This window comes from Corylus avellana, chromosome 3 (genome assembly GCF_965113065.1).
Source record: "Corylus avellana chromosome 3, dhCorAvel1.hap1.2, whole genome shotgun sequence".
Classification (NCBI taxonomy): domain Eukaryota; kingdom Viridiplantae; phylum Streptophyta; class Magnoliopsida; order Fagales; family Betulaceae; genus Corylus; species Corylus avellana.
The window spans coordinates 1,119,680-1,135,583 of NC_142492.1; the positions used below are offsets into that span (position 1 = coordinate 1,119,680).

At 36.6% G+C, this 15,904-nt stretch overlaps 3 protein-coding genes across 3 annotated transcripts; 2 read left to right on the forward strand and 1 right to left on the reverse strand.

The window, feature by feature from the left end:
• Positions 1-168: 168 nt before the first annotated feature.
• Positions 169-5,951, forward strand: LOC132173935 (Agenet and bromo-adjacent homology (BAH) domain-containing protein). Its single transcript, XM_059585617.2, has 6 exons — positions 169-1,476; positions 2,675-2,769; positions 2,851-2,973; positions 3,426-4,250; positions 4,725-4,944; positions 5,032-5,951. The coding sequence occupies exons 1-6, from the start codon at positions 1,182-1,184 to the stop codon at positions 5,538-5,540; spliced, it is 2,067 nt and encodes a 688-aa protein (XP_059441600.1). The 5' UTR covers positions 169-1,181; the 3' UTR covers positions 5,541-5,951.
• Positions 5,952-6,186: 235 nt separating this feature from the next.
• Positions 6,187-8,591, reverse strand: QRT1 (Pectin lyase-like superfamily protein). The gene is made up of 5 exons (XM_059585618.2): positions 8,293-8,591; positions 7,440-7,635; positions 7,163-7,366; positions 6,710-6,945; positions 6,187-6,617 (listed from the first exon to the last, which is right to left on the reverse strand). Exons 1-5 carry the CDS (start codon positions 8,589-8,591, stop codon positions 6,470-6,472), a joined length of 1,083 nt encoding a protein of 360 aa, XP_059441601.2. The 3' UTR covers positions 6,187-6,469.
• A 3,385-nt stretch (positions 8,592-11,976) lies between these two features.
• On the forward strand, positions 11,977-15,601 carry LOC132176328 (Ribosomal protein S10p/S20e family protein). The gene is made up of 4 exons (XM_059588504.2): positions 11,977-12,284; positions 12,593-12,652; positions 13,567-13,899; positions 15,277-15,601. Exons 1-3 carry the CDS (start codon positions 12,039-12,041, stop codon positions 13,876-13,878), a joined length of 618 nt encoding a protein of 205 aa, XP_059444487.1. The 5' UTR covers positions 11,977-12,038; the 3' UTR covers positions 13,879-13,899; positions 15,277-15,601.
• The last annotated feature ends 303 nt before the right edge of the window (positions 15,602-15,904 follow it).

Genomic DNA, 15,904 nt, shown 5'->3' on the forward strand with positions numbered 1-15,904 from the left:
AATAAATAAACCAAATTTTGACTGTGTTAGATAGGCCATAGACCACTTCCAAAAAAAAAAAAAAAAAAAAATGGTACATAGCCCATGGACCCAAATGGAGTCAGCCCCCACTTTTGAGTAATCAATACCAAACAAGGGCCTCAAATAAAAAAATCTGTAAACAAATAGTTTTACCTATTCTTCTTCTACCACTCCTGACTCCCCTGTTCTTCCTTCACATACACCAGCTCAGCTGCATGGGATGCACATTTCCAAGGACCTGCAACTCTCTCACCTCTCATGTCCAAGACCCTTTTAAGGTACTCTCCTCCTCCTTCTTCTCTTACCTCATCTCCTCCTCTGTCCTTTCCATTTCTCTCTTCTCCCTTGTACCTACCAAAAGAGGCACAAAACCTTTTGTACCCACTTCTCTCTTGGAAAATTTAAACATCACCATCACCACCACCAGGTTCTTTTCAAGCATTAAGACTTTGACAAGCCCGCTGAAGTTTTAGTCTTTTGGTTTAAATTGAGATGCCAATTTCATTTTCTTTGTGGTGATTCTCTGGTCAAAAAACGCAGCCAAAGACACATATTTGCGCCTCTTGGGGGGTTTTCAAGCCCTGACTCACTTTTTGTGACTCTGGGGTTTCTGATCTGCTTGTAAACCTTCAAAGCTCCGGTCTTTTTCTGGTTCTGGACAATTTGGTCAAATTCCCAGTTCTGAGTTGTTAGAATTCTCCTGTTTGGTGGTTCTTAGGCTTTAATAGAAATTTATGCTTTGAATAAATGGTAGAACCCTTTGGAATTGGTGCAACTTGTGAGGGTGTTGAAGGAAACTAAATCATTTGGGTTTGATGTGTTGAGTCAAATCCCACTTACTTGGGGCATCTTCAGGGTTTGGACCTGGGATTTTTTGATCTGCTTTTTGATTCTCAAGTTATGGGCTTTTGTAAATTCTGGTCAGTTTGATGATATACCCGGTATTTTTTGGCTAGAGTTCTTGCCGTTTTGGCAGATTGAGCTCGAGTTTTCCTGGGGTGATTCACCCTAAGGATTGAATCCTTGGTTGTGTTGCTTATTAGGCAGCATAAGCAGTTGGATTTGAACCCTTTGCTGTCTCTATTGGGCACTTCAGCCATGTGATTTGGGTTTCAAGTGGGTTTCTGGTGTCCTGTATTCCTGTTAGCTCCTTGTGCAAAATGACTGGAAATAGTCACTGTTTTGTGGAGTGGAAAGAGGAATTTGTATCGCAGGAGCGTGGAAATCGTGTGGTTCACTATTTTCTGAAGGATTCCGGTGGGGAATCCGTCCTTGCTGTTGTGGGAACTGAGAGAAGTGTTAGGCACATGTTCTATGTTGTTGCCGAGGAGTTCTTGCAGGTTTATGGCAAGGAAAGTTCCATCCATGCTGGTTATAAATGGCGGTCGAGAAGAGAGGTTGTGGACTGGCTTACGTCTATGCTATCGAAGCAGCAAGTACATGGAGATCGGTCTGGTATGTGTTGCCCCTTTTGTATATTTGGGTTTCCTACACTTTCTTATTCCTGTAGATTTCAAAACATTCCACGAGTGGCCAAGAATATGTTAGAATGATAAGGAGGTATATTAAAAGAAAGGTTATTTTCATTGAGTACCCATGGAAATATGATATCATTAATATTAGGTTTTTGCTATACAGCTTATTAGATGTTCCATTCACTGTTTGTCTCTATTTATGGTAAGAAAAACATGGAAAATTTAGTAAGCCATAAGGTGGGCAAGCATTGCCACAACTTACTTCAAAATTGGTGTGTTTTGTGGTCCTTGATGCTAGAAATCACACTCTTTCTGTTTTTTGTCTTGTATGCCTTTTGTCTTATGGGTCCTCACATAGTCACATGCAAGTAACTTTCTGCCCTTGTTCCTCCATATTTGTCACAATGTCTTCTTTATAGGTATTGCAATTTTCTTATTGTTTTTGCTCTTTTTTGATAAATACAAATATATTTATCTTGCTTGAGTGATTGATTCATGATATCATCTTTTCTCACAACACACTGTTGATGCAACTCTTTTGAGCCATTATCAAGCTTGGAGTTCATTAAATTCTAGTAGCTATAATCTGTGTTTTGGAGAAGGTTGCGCCACATCTCCTCCCCTCCCTTTCTTCTCTCTATCTTAATCGTTTTATACATATGTGAATGTGATAGAGCTTTTTCCATACAAGGTCATTCAAATGGAACATGGTAGTATCTGTCACAATTTACAAGAAATCCCGTCTTAGGAAGTTTACGTTCTTCTCCATCTGTATTGTGAAATTGTATTGCTTTGTGCATGAATCATATGTAGCTTTTATTAAGAGGAATAAATTAATAAGTAACATACTTTGGTCAGCATATGTGAAGCTCAGGCTTAGTTCAGGCAAGGCAACACATTGTGGTCTTGGATGTAATGGGTAAAAGGAGCGAAATGTCAATCAAGCTGGAGCATTATGAGTTCTTAATTCAGTGCCAGAGATTTTTATTTTGATTTTTGATTTTGAAAAATAAGGTGGTTGTATAAATTTTTTATATAGTTTGCTAAAATTCATATCAAGATGATTATTCTTCAAATTATTAGTTGCATTTACTAGTTAAGGTTAATTTATTAGCATTCAAATAGTTGGAATGTCTTCTCCGGAACATTTACATTTCATATACCATTTTCAATGACAGAATCCCCAAAACACGAGTCAACACAACCTTTTGGGTCTCTGGAATCTCCAATGGATGGAGTGGGTGTTGCACAAACTCAAGGACCAGACGATACGGTAATTTTTTTTTTTTAGTGCCATGTATCTATATAATTATTAACCAATGCTCTCAATGTTTATCTGACACCTGTGTATCAGGGCCGTCTTGCAAGGAGTTTCAAGGGACACCATCCAGACATTGTTTGGTCAGGTGTTGCATGGAAATGTGGTAAACAGCTCAAGCATTACCCATCATTTTGCAGGAATGGGACTACAATAGCGGTAAGCTTCTACCATTTAATTTAAAGGTAACACAAAATATGGGGTGTTTAAAAAGTTAAGAGATGAGGTGTTAAGGCATGGTCCTTCTTGCTTTAACTCTCACATCTCATTTTCAAAAACCTACATTTTCAATTTTCAGGTTAAATCAGTAGAATGAAAATAGAGTCAGAACGTTCAGCAATAAAGAGATTCTAATTTCCTATTGATATACTACATACCTCATATTCTTCATAGCAAGAAATGTACAACTCATCCAATTTTGACATGTTGATGCATGCCCTAAGGGGATTTGATTCGAATAGTCTGCTTTATTTTTGAGCATTGCCTTGAGGTGTGCCTCTTGGTGTAAAGCTCACTTGCTAAGAGTGACTGTCATTTAAATGGTTCTCTTTTTCTTCATTTGTACTGGCATTCTTTTCCTCTGACAGTTTCTCGTCTTCCCTGATATCCAGATTCAATCTTTTGTCTTTGTAATGGCTAAGGGGGAAAATCACTATCTTGCTTATCTGGAAGATATGTATGAAGACAAGAGGGGTCAGAAAAAGGTGAAAGTAAGGTGGTTTCACCACAATCAGGAAGTCAAAGGGATAATTCCTATACGAAATCCTCACCCAAAAGAAGTTTTCATCACTCCGTATGCACAAGTCATTAGTGCAGAGTGTGTAGATGGTCCTGCCACAGTCTTAACCCGTGAACATTATGAAAAATGTTTAGCTTCTTTTCCTCATGCTTTATTAGCCAGAATACATCTTTGCTATCGGCAGTTCAGAGGTAACAGAGTGAAGCCTTTCGACCTCACCAAATTGCGAGGCTATTTTGATCAACCTATTCTCTCTTGTTTGGGTCCTGATCCCTTCCCCAGGCCTGAGTCTATATGCCATGGTCTGACTGGGGAAGAAGCTGAACAGTTAAGCCCAGGTGACAATATAAAGCTGGGAGCTAAGAGGACCAGAAGTGGTAGGGCGTGTCCCAGGTTTCTTGCAGATCATTCGGGGGTCAGAAATGCTGGTAGAGTTCGCCAGATGGTAACGTATGAACCTTACATGAATTTAGATTATGGTCTGTCAGGCAGCCGAAGATTGCTTTCCCTAAAGCATGTTGAGTGTCACCCTTGGTATACCCCACTATTTAAGGTTGATGAAAAGATAGAGTTGCTCTGCCAAGATAGTGGCATCCGAGGCTGCTGGTTCAGGTGTACAGTCTTGCAGGTATCACGAAAGCAGTTGAAAGTTCAATACACTGATGTGCAGGATGAAGATGGATGTGGCAATCTTGAGGTATGCTCAAGCATTTGATCATTCTCTACTATATTTTCCATATGGTTGAATCTCTAAATAGAGGAGTCAAAATAATGGTTTGCATTTGAATTTTCCTTTATAAGAAATAAATTATTTACATTCATGGTATAATTTTATGACTAAAGTAAGTTGAAGTCATAGCTTTTGCACAATATTAGTGGACTAAATGTCTACTTTAGGTATGCCAGATTTTTTTAGATTTTAATTCTGATTAACCCTTTTTAATCGGAACTATAAATGTATTTTTTGTTTGTAGTTTGTTTTAATTTTTAAAGAAAATTCTGTTGACCAGTAATGAGTTGCAATCTAGCATTGTCAGCTCTAACACGTCTTACTTATATCTCCTATCCTTTTTATTTTTTATTTTTTATGAAGTATTGTGTATCTCCTATTTTTCTTTTGAATCCAGAATTCCTATCTTGAAAAGTAGTTAATATGTTCTCCAATTTGTAGGAATGGATCCATGCTTTAAGAATAGCAATGCCTGATAAACTTGGCATGAGGCATCCGGGTCGCCCTACAATTAGGCCAGCCCCTCCTCCTCAAGAGCAATCAGACCTTGCTCTTGAGGTTGGGACCCCAGTTGATGCATGGTGGAGTGATGGCTGGTGGGAAGGAGTTGTAACTGGATTGGATGACACTGGTGATGGTACTATGCAAATTTACTTTCCTGGTATGATTGTGAAGCTTCATGTTCATTTTCTTTTTGCTTCTTTTTCCTCCCTTTTTCCCTCTGTAATGCAACTTCTATGGTGGTTAGGTGAGAGCTTGCTATTGAATATACCCAAAAAGGATCTAAGAGAATCCAAAGATTGGATGGGGGACCAGTGGGTTGATGTACAGGGAAAGCCTGACATACTCTCAGCCATCTCTGCAAATATTGGCTTGGACGCTAAGCTTTCCACATCCTCAAACATTGTCAAGGATATCAATTCTAGTTTTTCTATGTCATACGTTGAAGTTCCTAGCAGTACTAAATTAAATATTGTTGAAGATGAAAAAGTCGACTTACCCGCATTTGCCAGTTTGGAAGGCCTTACTGAAGATATGGATAGGGCCATTGATAAGAAATCACCATCATTAAATGACAGAGGAACTGAGGTTGATGGTGTTGACACAAATGACAGTTGTAATAATGTAGATGATGTCCAAGGTAATGATGATAATGACAAACACAACAATGATGGTGAGAATGGTGATAACACACAGAATTTTGACAATTCCGGGCAGAATTATAAAGCATTAGAACTCATGGAACTGGCAGCGTAAGAAATTTCAGTAGCAGTTTGATGCCTTAATTTATGATGGTGAGAGGGTGGTAGTATATTTGGTTGATTTTGACTGGTTGAGTCTGTTGCTTGGATGCTTGTAAATAGTTACACGGGTGTAGGGGAAGAAGCTCATTGCATTTGGACTCTGACTTTTGTAGCCTTTGTTCATTGCATTTGGACTCGACTTTTGTAGCCTTTGTAGTTGTACAGGTTTGAGGTTTAGAATCGTATGATGGCTACTGGTATTCAATATGAGTGTATTAGAATTTAAATTCCCTTGCTTAGAAGCACTCCAAATGAGTTAGATTGACTCACCTAATGTGCTTCTTACTTGTTCCTTGTACCATCAAATTTGTAGACGACTCCCCGTAAGTAAAAAAAAAAACTTTTTTCTTCTGTCTTCTTTTCATCTGCTCAGACCTTTCAATAGTACTTTTTATTATATTTTGCTGATGTAGCAGTGCGAATTAACTGTTATCTCTTTGATTGGTCATTGTAAAAAAGGAAAAAAAAAATAATAATAATAATTTCAGGATTGATTGGCAATGTCATGTCGGCAAAATAAGATGGAAGTATGATTTTTAGCATTACTTTTTGACTTGCGCCGGAATAATTTTTTGTTCGTTGTTGAATGTACTCGCGCATAGACACGACCCCCGCATAGACACAACCATGGGGTCAGTATCTATTGCCGTAATCTTAAAAGTAAACACCAAGTAACTAAGTGCATCAAAGTAAGTAACTAAGTGCATCAAAGTGAGAAGAATACATGTACTGTCATATTTCACTACAATGTCAATTAGATACAATTTTAGCATACACCATTTTGAATACCCCTGTTGTTTCTACTTTTACGACAGAGAAAGAAGAGCAAAAGGTAAGAGAAAAAATCAAAATTGATGAACAAGCTACGTGAGACAAGAAGCACTACAGTCTAAGCCATTGTTCTCCACTAATGAATTTCTTGTCCAGAAAAGGCCTAACTTCCTCGTTGCTGAAGGACTTCGACCATGGCACACGACCACTTGTGTCTGCTCCTCTGCCCCTGCACTGGTATTCCCCAAACACCACAGTCCTGTATATCCAAAAATTTTCAGTTTCTCAGTTAGATCCTTACAATATCTAAGGTAAAGATCCTTACAAGTTTTAGTCAATTAGGATATATACTTCTGCCTTGATGGTTGCTTCCAGTCACTCCATCCTGGGGAAATTATGATATTCTCCATATTACAGTATGAGTATACTACTCTTGAATAATTTCCCCAAGCTCGTCCCAAAAAGATATTGCCAGTTCCAATAATTGTGCAATTCACGAAAGAGAACCCTGTATTATCATTTGGTAAATCCCTGTGATGGGCTGCAATTGCTCCCCAATTTTGAGCAGTTGATTGAATGACACAGTCCTATTTCCAAGCACCCACTCCAACTGTTAGAATCATAAAAGAAATATCCAAGAGTTGGCTCAACTTAGATATGGATTTTTCTTCACAAAACAATATTGAGTAATGGTACTTAGCAATCTATTAAATAACTGTCATACGACTGTAATGATATAATAGTGAAAATTAGCTTTTTTAGATCAGCAATGGCTTGTCTCAACAATATTTACAGGCATTTTACCTGATAGAGTGATGTTGATGTTCCAAAGATGAAGTCCACACTTCCTTGAATGTGACAATTGTAGAAGTAGTGAGATCCAATATCATCTAAGAGAGTATCCTGTGCTCCCAAAATCTTAACTCTATAAAACACTGCTTTATCACCAGCTACTCTGAGTGCTACTGCTTGCATTCCATATCCTCCAGGCACTGCAACTACTGTGTTCTGCAGTAACCAATGTGAGTTTTATACTGAGTTATTTGATGCTGTAAAACGAATGAAGAGAGTTGGTTATTACCTCAAAAGTGATTCCAGTTGCACAAAAGTAATTCGATTCTATGGCTACAGAAGCTGATCTGTAGGTCCCAAGTTGAGCCCCGTTTTGGTCTTTATCGGATGCTTTATTATTCCAAGTAATTATTGTATCGGACGGTTGATTCTGGCTCCCTATGAATGAAATATATGGCTTGGAACTTGGTACAAATACCTTCTCTCTAGAAAGATACAACAATATGTGATATGTTTCGATTCTCATTAAATGATAGAACTTAGCATTAATCACAGAATATACACTAAGTTCCTTATACATACCATTTATTCATAGATATTCACACAAAGTTTTTTTTTTAAATTTTTAATTTTTGGATGATAAGCCATCCCATTAACGGTCGTTTGAGGTTCAAAACGTATGATCTAAAAATGCAATTAAACACAACTATACAAACTCAAGCAACCAACTAGTGGGTAGTAACAACACCAACAGACTCCTAAAGCAGAGGATACAACAGACAACAACAAAAGAAATTAGGAAATGACTCATTTGCTATGAACAGAAAGGGGAATTCTCCATATGAAACACAGAGCACAATTCAATACAGAATTCTCAAAACCATTCTTACAAGACACAAACAACAAGAATGATCATGTGAAAGAGAGAGAGAGAGAGAGAGAGAGAACAGAAAACCACTTATAACCCACGTAGCCACTATTTGTTCCTACTCAGCCCCACAAATAACAGAAACTAGTATGGAAAAAATGAGATCAAAATACTAAATACCCAGATTCTGAAAATGTTCAACCAAAACTCACCAAATAATGACTAAAAAAGTTGAACATCTGTAACTGGTATTTGATCAAATCTTACACATTACCTGTATATTCCAGGGTGAATATAAATTTTCACTCTTTCTGTATTATGCTCTGGAACCATATCAACCGCTCCCTGAACAGTTAGACAATCTCCCTCACCATTCTTGTCGACCACAATGACCCGGCTTCGCTCATAATTAAACTCTCTGATGTCCAATCCTGCCTTATGCACATCCAATTTCATATCATCCCAACTGATATAATTCTTGGGATAAGCTTCAACTTCCACATATCCCTCTTGAATACCATCAAAAACCACCAAGAAAGCCACAACAAAAGCACTGAAAACGGACAAACCCATGATGACCCTTTTTCAGCTTCCAGATTCCAATGTCAGTGTGCTCAAAGCACTCCAATGCAAAAATCCATGCCCTTCTCAATCCAAACAACGTTATTTTCCTTGTGGGTGTCAGAGATTTCGAGAGTTACAAGTTTTGGAGTTGGAGGGGTGTGAAAGAGGTGAATGTAATAAATGTGGGAGCGTGGGGCAGAGTCTCTTGCAATCCTTATGAGAGTCCAGCCCTCAGAAGAGCAATAAGAAATCATGCTAGTGTCTGCAAAAGCTATAAAAACAAGCGGTGTAGTTATTGCAGATGGAGGATGAATAATACAAAGATGATGATTTGTATGGGAGCTTAATCTTGAAAGAATTCAAAGAGACTCTCATCAATATATTTCAGTTTACTGTTTAATTGAGAGTTTTTTCTTTTTTTTCTGTGGCTTTTTAGATCATGCAGAAGGTGGTTTGTTTTTTCTTTTTCTTTTTCTCTTCACTTTATTAGTGAGTAGTTGAAGAGAACTCAAGTGAAAAGAGCGGTTATGCTTCTTTAGCTGATGAAACTGAAAAACAAAAACCTCCTCGGATTTTCAAAATGTATTTGTTTGTATATAAAAGCACTGTCTTTCCATGAGCGTTGACAGTTGGTTTTTTTTTTCTTTCTTCTTCTTTTTGCTATTGGATTTTCAAAATGCTTCATATGACAGTTTACGCACGCAAGTTGGGGGTGCCCACTTTCCCTATTAAACTGCTGCATTTAACACGACCCTATTAATCTGATGTACAAAATAAACATTTCCCATCACCCGAATAGGATGCCTAATCTTGAGGGATCCTACCTTGAAAACAAAATTAGATTCATTTTGTTGCATTTAACTTAATTAGGGTGAAAATTCATGTTGGTGGGACCGGATCTATTCAAAGAATATAAGATTATATAAGTCAACTTTTACTCGATCAATTTCATTAAACGGGTTAGATTTTTCGATTCTAATCGGTTAATTTCTGTGTCTTGTTTGTGGGTTGCGTAAAAAATTGTCAACTTTAAATTTCGCGTGTCTGGTTCGGGTTGTATCGAAGTATGAGTATATATAATATTATATAGGACAATCCTTACCCGACCCATTTAATTAAATGTTTTACTACAAGTTATTCTTGAGTCACAATCTAACGGTATGTATAATGTCACGCAATTTAAACTTTACCATATGGGTTCATGTTAGATGCAACAAAGTAAAATCTTGACCCTAAATCTTATTCCTTGTACCTTAATGGAAGGAAAATGCTTGGGGTATTACACTTTTACTACTACTCCTTACAAAATGATCAAATTTGTTGTTAACATGTTTAGTAGTTTAGTTGTTTTGTTGCTACATCAGCTACAATCAAATTTAATTGTTTAGTAGTTAATACGGTAAGTAAGTGTCACCATAAACTTACAAACGGACTCAGCAGTTATTATCATTAACAGCCGCGTCAATCACAATTAAATTTTAATTATTTAATAATTGGCTTAGTAATTATAATACGGACCATTGATTGATAGGATTAATAATAAATGTTGGTAACACAACAAAAGCATTACGTTACAAGGTGATCATGAGAGTTGAAGAGAAATAATGGGATAGACGCTCCATCTTCTTCAAAATGTGCCATACTCTTAAATCATTTTTTCTTGTCATTCATTGTAAGCAATGCATGGCCTTCTAGAGAGGTAAATAGTACATGTGCATCCAATTATGAATGCCATCCAAAGTCTTCCTGCTGATAACGGATGGAGTATATTTACTATAATTCCCATTTTTATCCTCTTACCATATTATTCCAACGGCTTTTTTTTTTTTTAAAAAAAAAAAAATTAAAAATTGATTGATTCCGACACGTTAGCAGATTCTAGCATTACTCTAACTGATAAGAAGACATGTTTGTTTTTGGATTGATATTGGATTAGCATTACTCTAACTGACTAAAGGCGGATTGATATTGACACGTTCACACATTCTAACATCACTCTAATTGATATGAGATGTGTGAAAGTACAATCATGTAGTAAGATTAAATTTTCTTTTTTTTTTAAAAAAAAAAAAAAGAAAAAAAGAAAAAACTAACTTGGCTATGGAGGCTCCACAATGTTTATTTATTTATTGATATTTGATGCAATGATATTATTTTCATTGTAGAAAATGTGTATACGACGTGACCCATTTTTCGTTGTATTTAACAAAGAACCTTAAGGGAGGGCGTTAAGTAAAGAGGTTAAATAGTTTTGAAGGGATTGACATTGCAACTCTTTAAAATTTGAGAAAATGTTGCAATTTAGGCGGTAGTTTGAAGGTATAGAAATAACTATTATTAAGCCGGCATAAATTGAAAAGACCCAGCTTGAACAATGCTCATGATGACAAGCATTTTTTCATTTGAAAATTTTGTCAGTCCATTTTTTCCTTTCAAATTATTCCAAAAGAGTATGTTATAATTTCCAACCTAATAATTTTTTTGTTTTCTCAGATACTGTATTTAATTAAAATTCCCTTTTAATCCATCTCTTGGACCCCATTTGCAATCCTTTTGCCGGCTAAGATTATAGAATTCCACACCCCAGGTCCCCATCCCTACACCCCATCATGGTGAAAACATAGTAATATATTCTCATCAAACACCTTGTTCTACAAATTAATATTTATATATACACATTCAACTTGTCTCATTTAGCTAGTAAAACTTAACATAAACGTTTTGCCAACAGAGTCCACCCTGTAGTTTATGAGACGTGAATTACAAGTAATGTGGGCATTTACAAGACTCACATGTCTGAACAGGTAAGTCTCGCATCTAATTTTTAGATGAAACTGTACGTATTATATGTAATTCATACTAAGCTAACTAAAATAGAAGGTAAAATGAAAGAGACCGTGTTTGAGCTCGAAACTTTTGTTCTTTCACTATTAAATCGCCTTTTTTGTTAAAAGTTTAAACTAATAAGAAATTATTGATTTAATTATTTAAGAGAAATGCTATATGCACTTCTAAGTACTTCCAATTACACACTGCAACCTAAAAAAAGAACAAAGTTACACACTACGTGACGTGACTGTAAAAATCACCATTAGATTTTATAAGATTCCAATGTAGATCATTTGCCACCATTTTGTAGAGAATTAATTTACATTTGTTGGCTAATTAATGTTGATTCAAAGCCAAATCAAATAAAAAATAGGCATGCTAGTATGTCTCTTCATTTATCATTTTCGATACCAATGAAGCCCAAATTGAAGCAGACCTGGATTTGGGCTTTGGACTTTGGACTTCCCAACCGGCCCCAAAACCCTAAGGGCAATTATGTAATTATGAAAACCATATTTTAATTAAATAGAAAATAAAAAATATTTGGATAATTCCAGTTCTAGTTTCAGAGCAAGTGAAAGGAGAGAGACTCTCACCCCATCACAGCAAAAGAGAGAGCTTTCTTCAATGGCAGTTTCTTCATTCTCTGCAACCCTAATACCTTCAATTCCTCTGTCCAGTTCTTGTCCATTCCCTTCCAAACCAAACCTCTCTTCTTTCCCTTTCTGCTCTGCTAAAACCTTAAAGCTCAAAGCCCTTAAACCCTCACTCCAATCTACTAGGGTTTATGCTGCTCCTGAAGTGTTGGACCCCCCTGAAACCCTAGACCCACCTCCAGAAACAGATGATGGGTCTGAATTTTCAACCCTTGAGGTTTGCATCTCTTTGCGCATTTGGCTTTTTTGCTTGTACTCTGTTTGATTCCAGAGAAAATGTGGGGAAAGGAAATAAATTCTTATTATTTTTTCGAATTTTGACCTGAATTGAACTTAATAGAACTATTTGGGTTAGTGGATTTGGATTTCCATTTCTGGCAAAGCAACTTCTATGTTTGGTTGTTCAGAAAATTTGGTATAGGAAAGTAAAAATCTTTTCTTTAGTGCGGTTTATCAACTACCCTAAGGGAGCTTATTTTTCATGCTTTATAGCTTTGAATTTAACAGTAATTATTGGTGTTTTAGGTTGAAGGTCCCGAGAGTCCCAGTACTTCGTCTATCAGTATCGGTGCAGATGCAGAAAAGGTATATTTCTTACACATGGACAAGAAAAGAAGACAGGAGAAAATTGTGAAAGTTTTAGATTTTAGTTTATCTTTAATCTAGGAAAACAAGAAAAGTTCACTAGAAAAAAAATCAACTTTGATTGGCTGGGGCAATGTGGGTTAGTTGGGATGACAAGTCTTTGAATCTGAGCAATTTGTGTGAACCTCTGACCTCTGGAAGCAGCGGCTAAGGTTATTTCATGAGAATAATTTTCACTGCTACAGAAATCGGTTTGGGATAAAGAGATTTTTTTTTTTTTTTTGATTACTTGTATTGTAAATATATTTTTCAAATGTGTTGAAGAGGAAGCTGATCATTCTGAGGAGTTAGTTGCTACAGATTACAATTTGGAGTTGAGAGAACCCTTTTTTTTTTCCTTGTTCTTGTGAATAATGTTTCTCAGACAATTGAGGTTAATTGAGTTTATCTGGGAATGTTCTTTTAGATCCTTATTGGTCAATTTTGCCATTCCTACCACGTAACTGTTGCTTGTAACTTTCCTTTGAGCTGTCTGATTCCGGAATGGAGTTCTCCATGTAACTGTCAACCAATACATAATGTAGTCTCTTTACAACTGGTACCTCCTCTTTTATCATCCAACACCGTGGCAGGTGGAAAATGTGTTTACTTGAGGCAAGGGGCTTCTTAGTTGCTCCCCCTCCCAGATTTAGTTCACGTCATTCACTATTGCTTGTCTATCAAGGACAGTTTGGAATGGCCAAATGAGCATGATAAGTTGTTGAAAACCATCCACAAGGCCAACAACAATGAAGCCGCAGTGCTGACTAAACACTATTTTGAATGTGACTGATCAGAATAAATGTTGTGTTTGTATCCTTTTTCTACATTTCTAGCAGACTATTGATTATCTATAAATGACATTTTGTTTGCAGATGGCACCAAAGCAGAAAATTAGAATTAAACTTAGATCATACTGGGTGCCATTAATAGAGGACTCCTGCAAGCAGATAATGGATGCTGCAAGGACTACCAATGCAAAAACCATGGGTCCTGTTCCATTACCAACCAAGAAAAGAATCTATTGTGTGCTCAAATCCCCACATGTGCACAAGGATGCGAGGTTCCATTTTGAGATCCGCACCCACCAGCGCCTTATCGATATTCTTTACCCAACTGCACAAACAATTGATTCTTTAATGCAACTTGATCTTCCTGCTGGTGTTGATGTGGAGGTCAAGCTCTGATGAAACAGTGCTGCAGCGTAGGTAAAGTTCTTAAATTTCTAAACTCTGAGATAAGCTGTAATTTGTAGGTTGCTATTTGGACAAATAAGAGACTGAGATAGACAATTTCTTTTCTTAGTTCGATTATCACCCTTAACTTTAATTTTCATTCATAATGTATATCCATCACTCTCTGTAATTTTTTTGCAACAAGTTTCTTGACATTCCCATGCATTAAAGATAGGAGTAGTTGGGTGTTTGGTAAGTATACTACTATCTTGATAGAAGAGCTTGGTGTTAGTTTTGAATTGGATAATTCATCTTTCTCTTTGAATATTTTTCCAAGGAAAAATAACTTTTATTGCCTCCTGAAATGTTTCCTTTGAAGCTGTTGTATATTTATATCATATAACTTAATTTTATAGTTTAGTGATGGGGCTTCTATGTTCTAAGAATACTTATTATTGACCTGTGAAATATGCTGTTTTAGTTTCTCCTGGGAGCAGGTGATGCCCTTATTTTTAGTTTCCCTTTTCGTGGTTCTTAATTTTCTACACTAAAACCCTAAACCCTACATCGGGTGATTCCTCTCCATGATTCCACACTTTGTGGTTTCTTTGTAATGGAAATAAAGTGCTTGATTGGAATGTAGATTAATGATGGGTGGGGGAAAAAAAAAGTTCACATAATGTCTGTCCCAATAATCGCCTTTATCTGCACTTCATGTGTTTATTACTTTTTACTTCTTAGGTTCTTATGCATATACTGGGTTTGATCTACTAAATCCCATTCGGTTCCAGATATGATTTTTTGGATTGAGATCCTCTTAATTTAGGGGATGCTGATTTTCCAAGTTTGTTATTTCTGGACGCAACACATCAGCTAGACATATATGATATATTGAAGAGATGAAAGAAGCAAAAATTGCCATTTTCATTGCTCAGTGTCCTGACAGTTTTTGGCTGCGTATTTCTTTCCTGGCTGATGTGTTACATCCTGAGACAATGAACTTGAAGATATATTGATATCCCCTAACTTGAGAGGCCAAATCGTCATTCTTTGACTATAATTTCTGTGGGGCTGTAGCTCCTTTTCTGTTGCATTAGTTCTTCATCAGAATTGGCTAGTGCACATTTTTGCCCAAATATTTTTTGTTGACATAATTCTTTGTTGCATACAATCACCAATATTCTTGCATCAAGTTCATCCTTACACCAATACTTTTCTCGTCTTGCTTGTATTCTATCCTATTGTTTATGACATGGTTATACTGACTGATTTTGAAATAAGGTATTCGATACATCTCATTCCTTTTGCTCTTTCACCTTGCTATTATTCCAATGAATTACAATAATTTCTTTGTTTCTCTAGCTATCGTAATTGTTCTTACAGTTTCGTGTTCGATCTTTTCTTCCTAAGGTGCTGGATTTCTTCCTAGAACAAATCTCTTAGAGAATGGCATCGTCCAGATTTACACCATGCAGAGGGGTGACCACTGAAACATCATTGAACAGTTGGACCTTTCCCAAAAGTTTCTTTTTTGGATTTCCTGTAAGCAAAATATCCTGTAGAAAATTGAAACCGCTGACCTGATGCTAAATTGGAGAAAAGGCATATAGAGTTTCTCTTTCTCATTTCCTTGCGTTTGCATTAGTTGTCTTTGATGGAGACTTGTAAGAACATTATGAGAAGAACCAAATGCATGACATCTTGTATTGAGTAGTGCAACTACTTTTTTAGTTTACTTGTAAAAGGAAGAAAAAAGATGAGAAGCTTGGCGCGCATGCTAGTCTTGCCAAAGTCATGAGTAGAATTCTGAAACTGAAAAAGAAGTGCTTCTTCCCCACCTCTTCCCTCTTCCATTGACAAAAACTCATTCCACTCCACACAAGTAGTGCTTCTTCTATTTTTGTAGGTATAAGAAGACATCCGATTATTAGGATGACGTGAAGCATACTCCAAGTATTATTATGTTGTTCTCTAGTACTCCTTTGTATTGGCACTTACTCTGGATTGACAAAATCATTTTCCTAACAGTCATGAAAGA

Excerpts from the sequence above, each read along its gene's own strand:
- LOC132176328 (XM_059588504.2), top strand. The coding sequence starts at position 12,039 with ATGGCAGTTTCTTCATTCTCTGCAACCCTAATACCTTCAATTCCTCTG. Across the intron at positions 12,285-12,592 it reads CTGAATTTTCAACCCTTGAG|GTTGAAGGTCCCGAGAGTCC; the intron begins GTTTGCATCTCT and ends TTGGTGTTTTAG. Across the intron at positions 12,653-13,566 it reads TCGGTGCAGATGCAGAAAAG|ATGGCACCAAAGCAGAAAAT; the intron begins GTATATTTCTTA and ends TTTTGTTTGCAG.
- QRT1 (XM_059585618.2), bottom strand. The coding sequence starts at position 8,591 with ATGGGTTTGTCCGTTTTCAGTGCTTTTGTTGTGGCTTTCTTGGTGGTT. Across the intron at positions 7,636-8,292 it reads ATTCACCCTGGAATATACAG|AGAGAAGGTATTTGTACCAA; the intron begins GTAATGTGTAAG and ends GTATCTTTCTAG. Across the intron at positions 6,946-7,162 it reads CATCAACATCACTCTATCAG|GACTGTGTCATTCAATCAAC; the intron begins GTAAAATGCCTG and ends GCTTGGAAATAG.
- LOC132173935 (XM_059585617.2), top strand. The coding sequence starts at position 1,182 with ATGACTGGAAATAGTCACTGTTTTGTGGAGTGGAAAGAGGAATTTGTA. Across the intron at positions 2,770-2,850 it reads CTCAAGGACCAGACGATACG|GGCCGTCTTGCAAGGAGTTT; the intron begins GTAATTTTTTTT and ends CCTGTGTATCAG. Across the intron at positions 4,945-5,031 it reads TATGCAAATTTACTTTCCTG|GTGAGAGCTTGCTATTGAAT; the intron begins GTATGATTGTGA and ends TATGGTGGTTAG.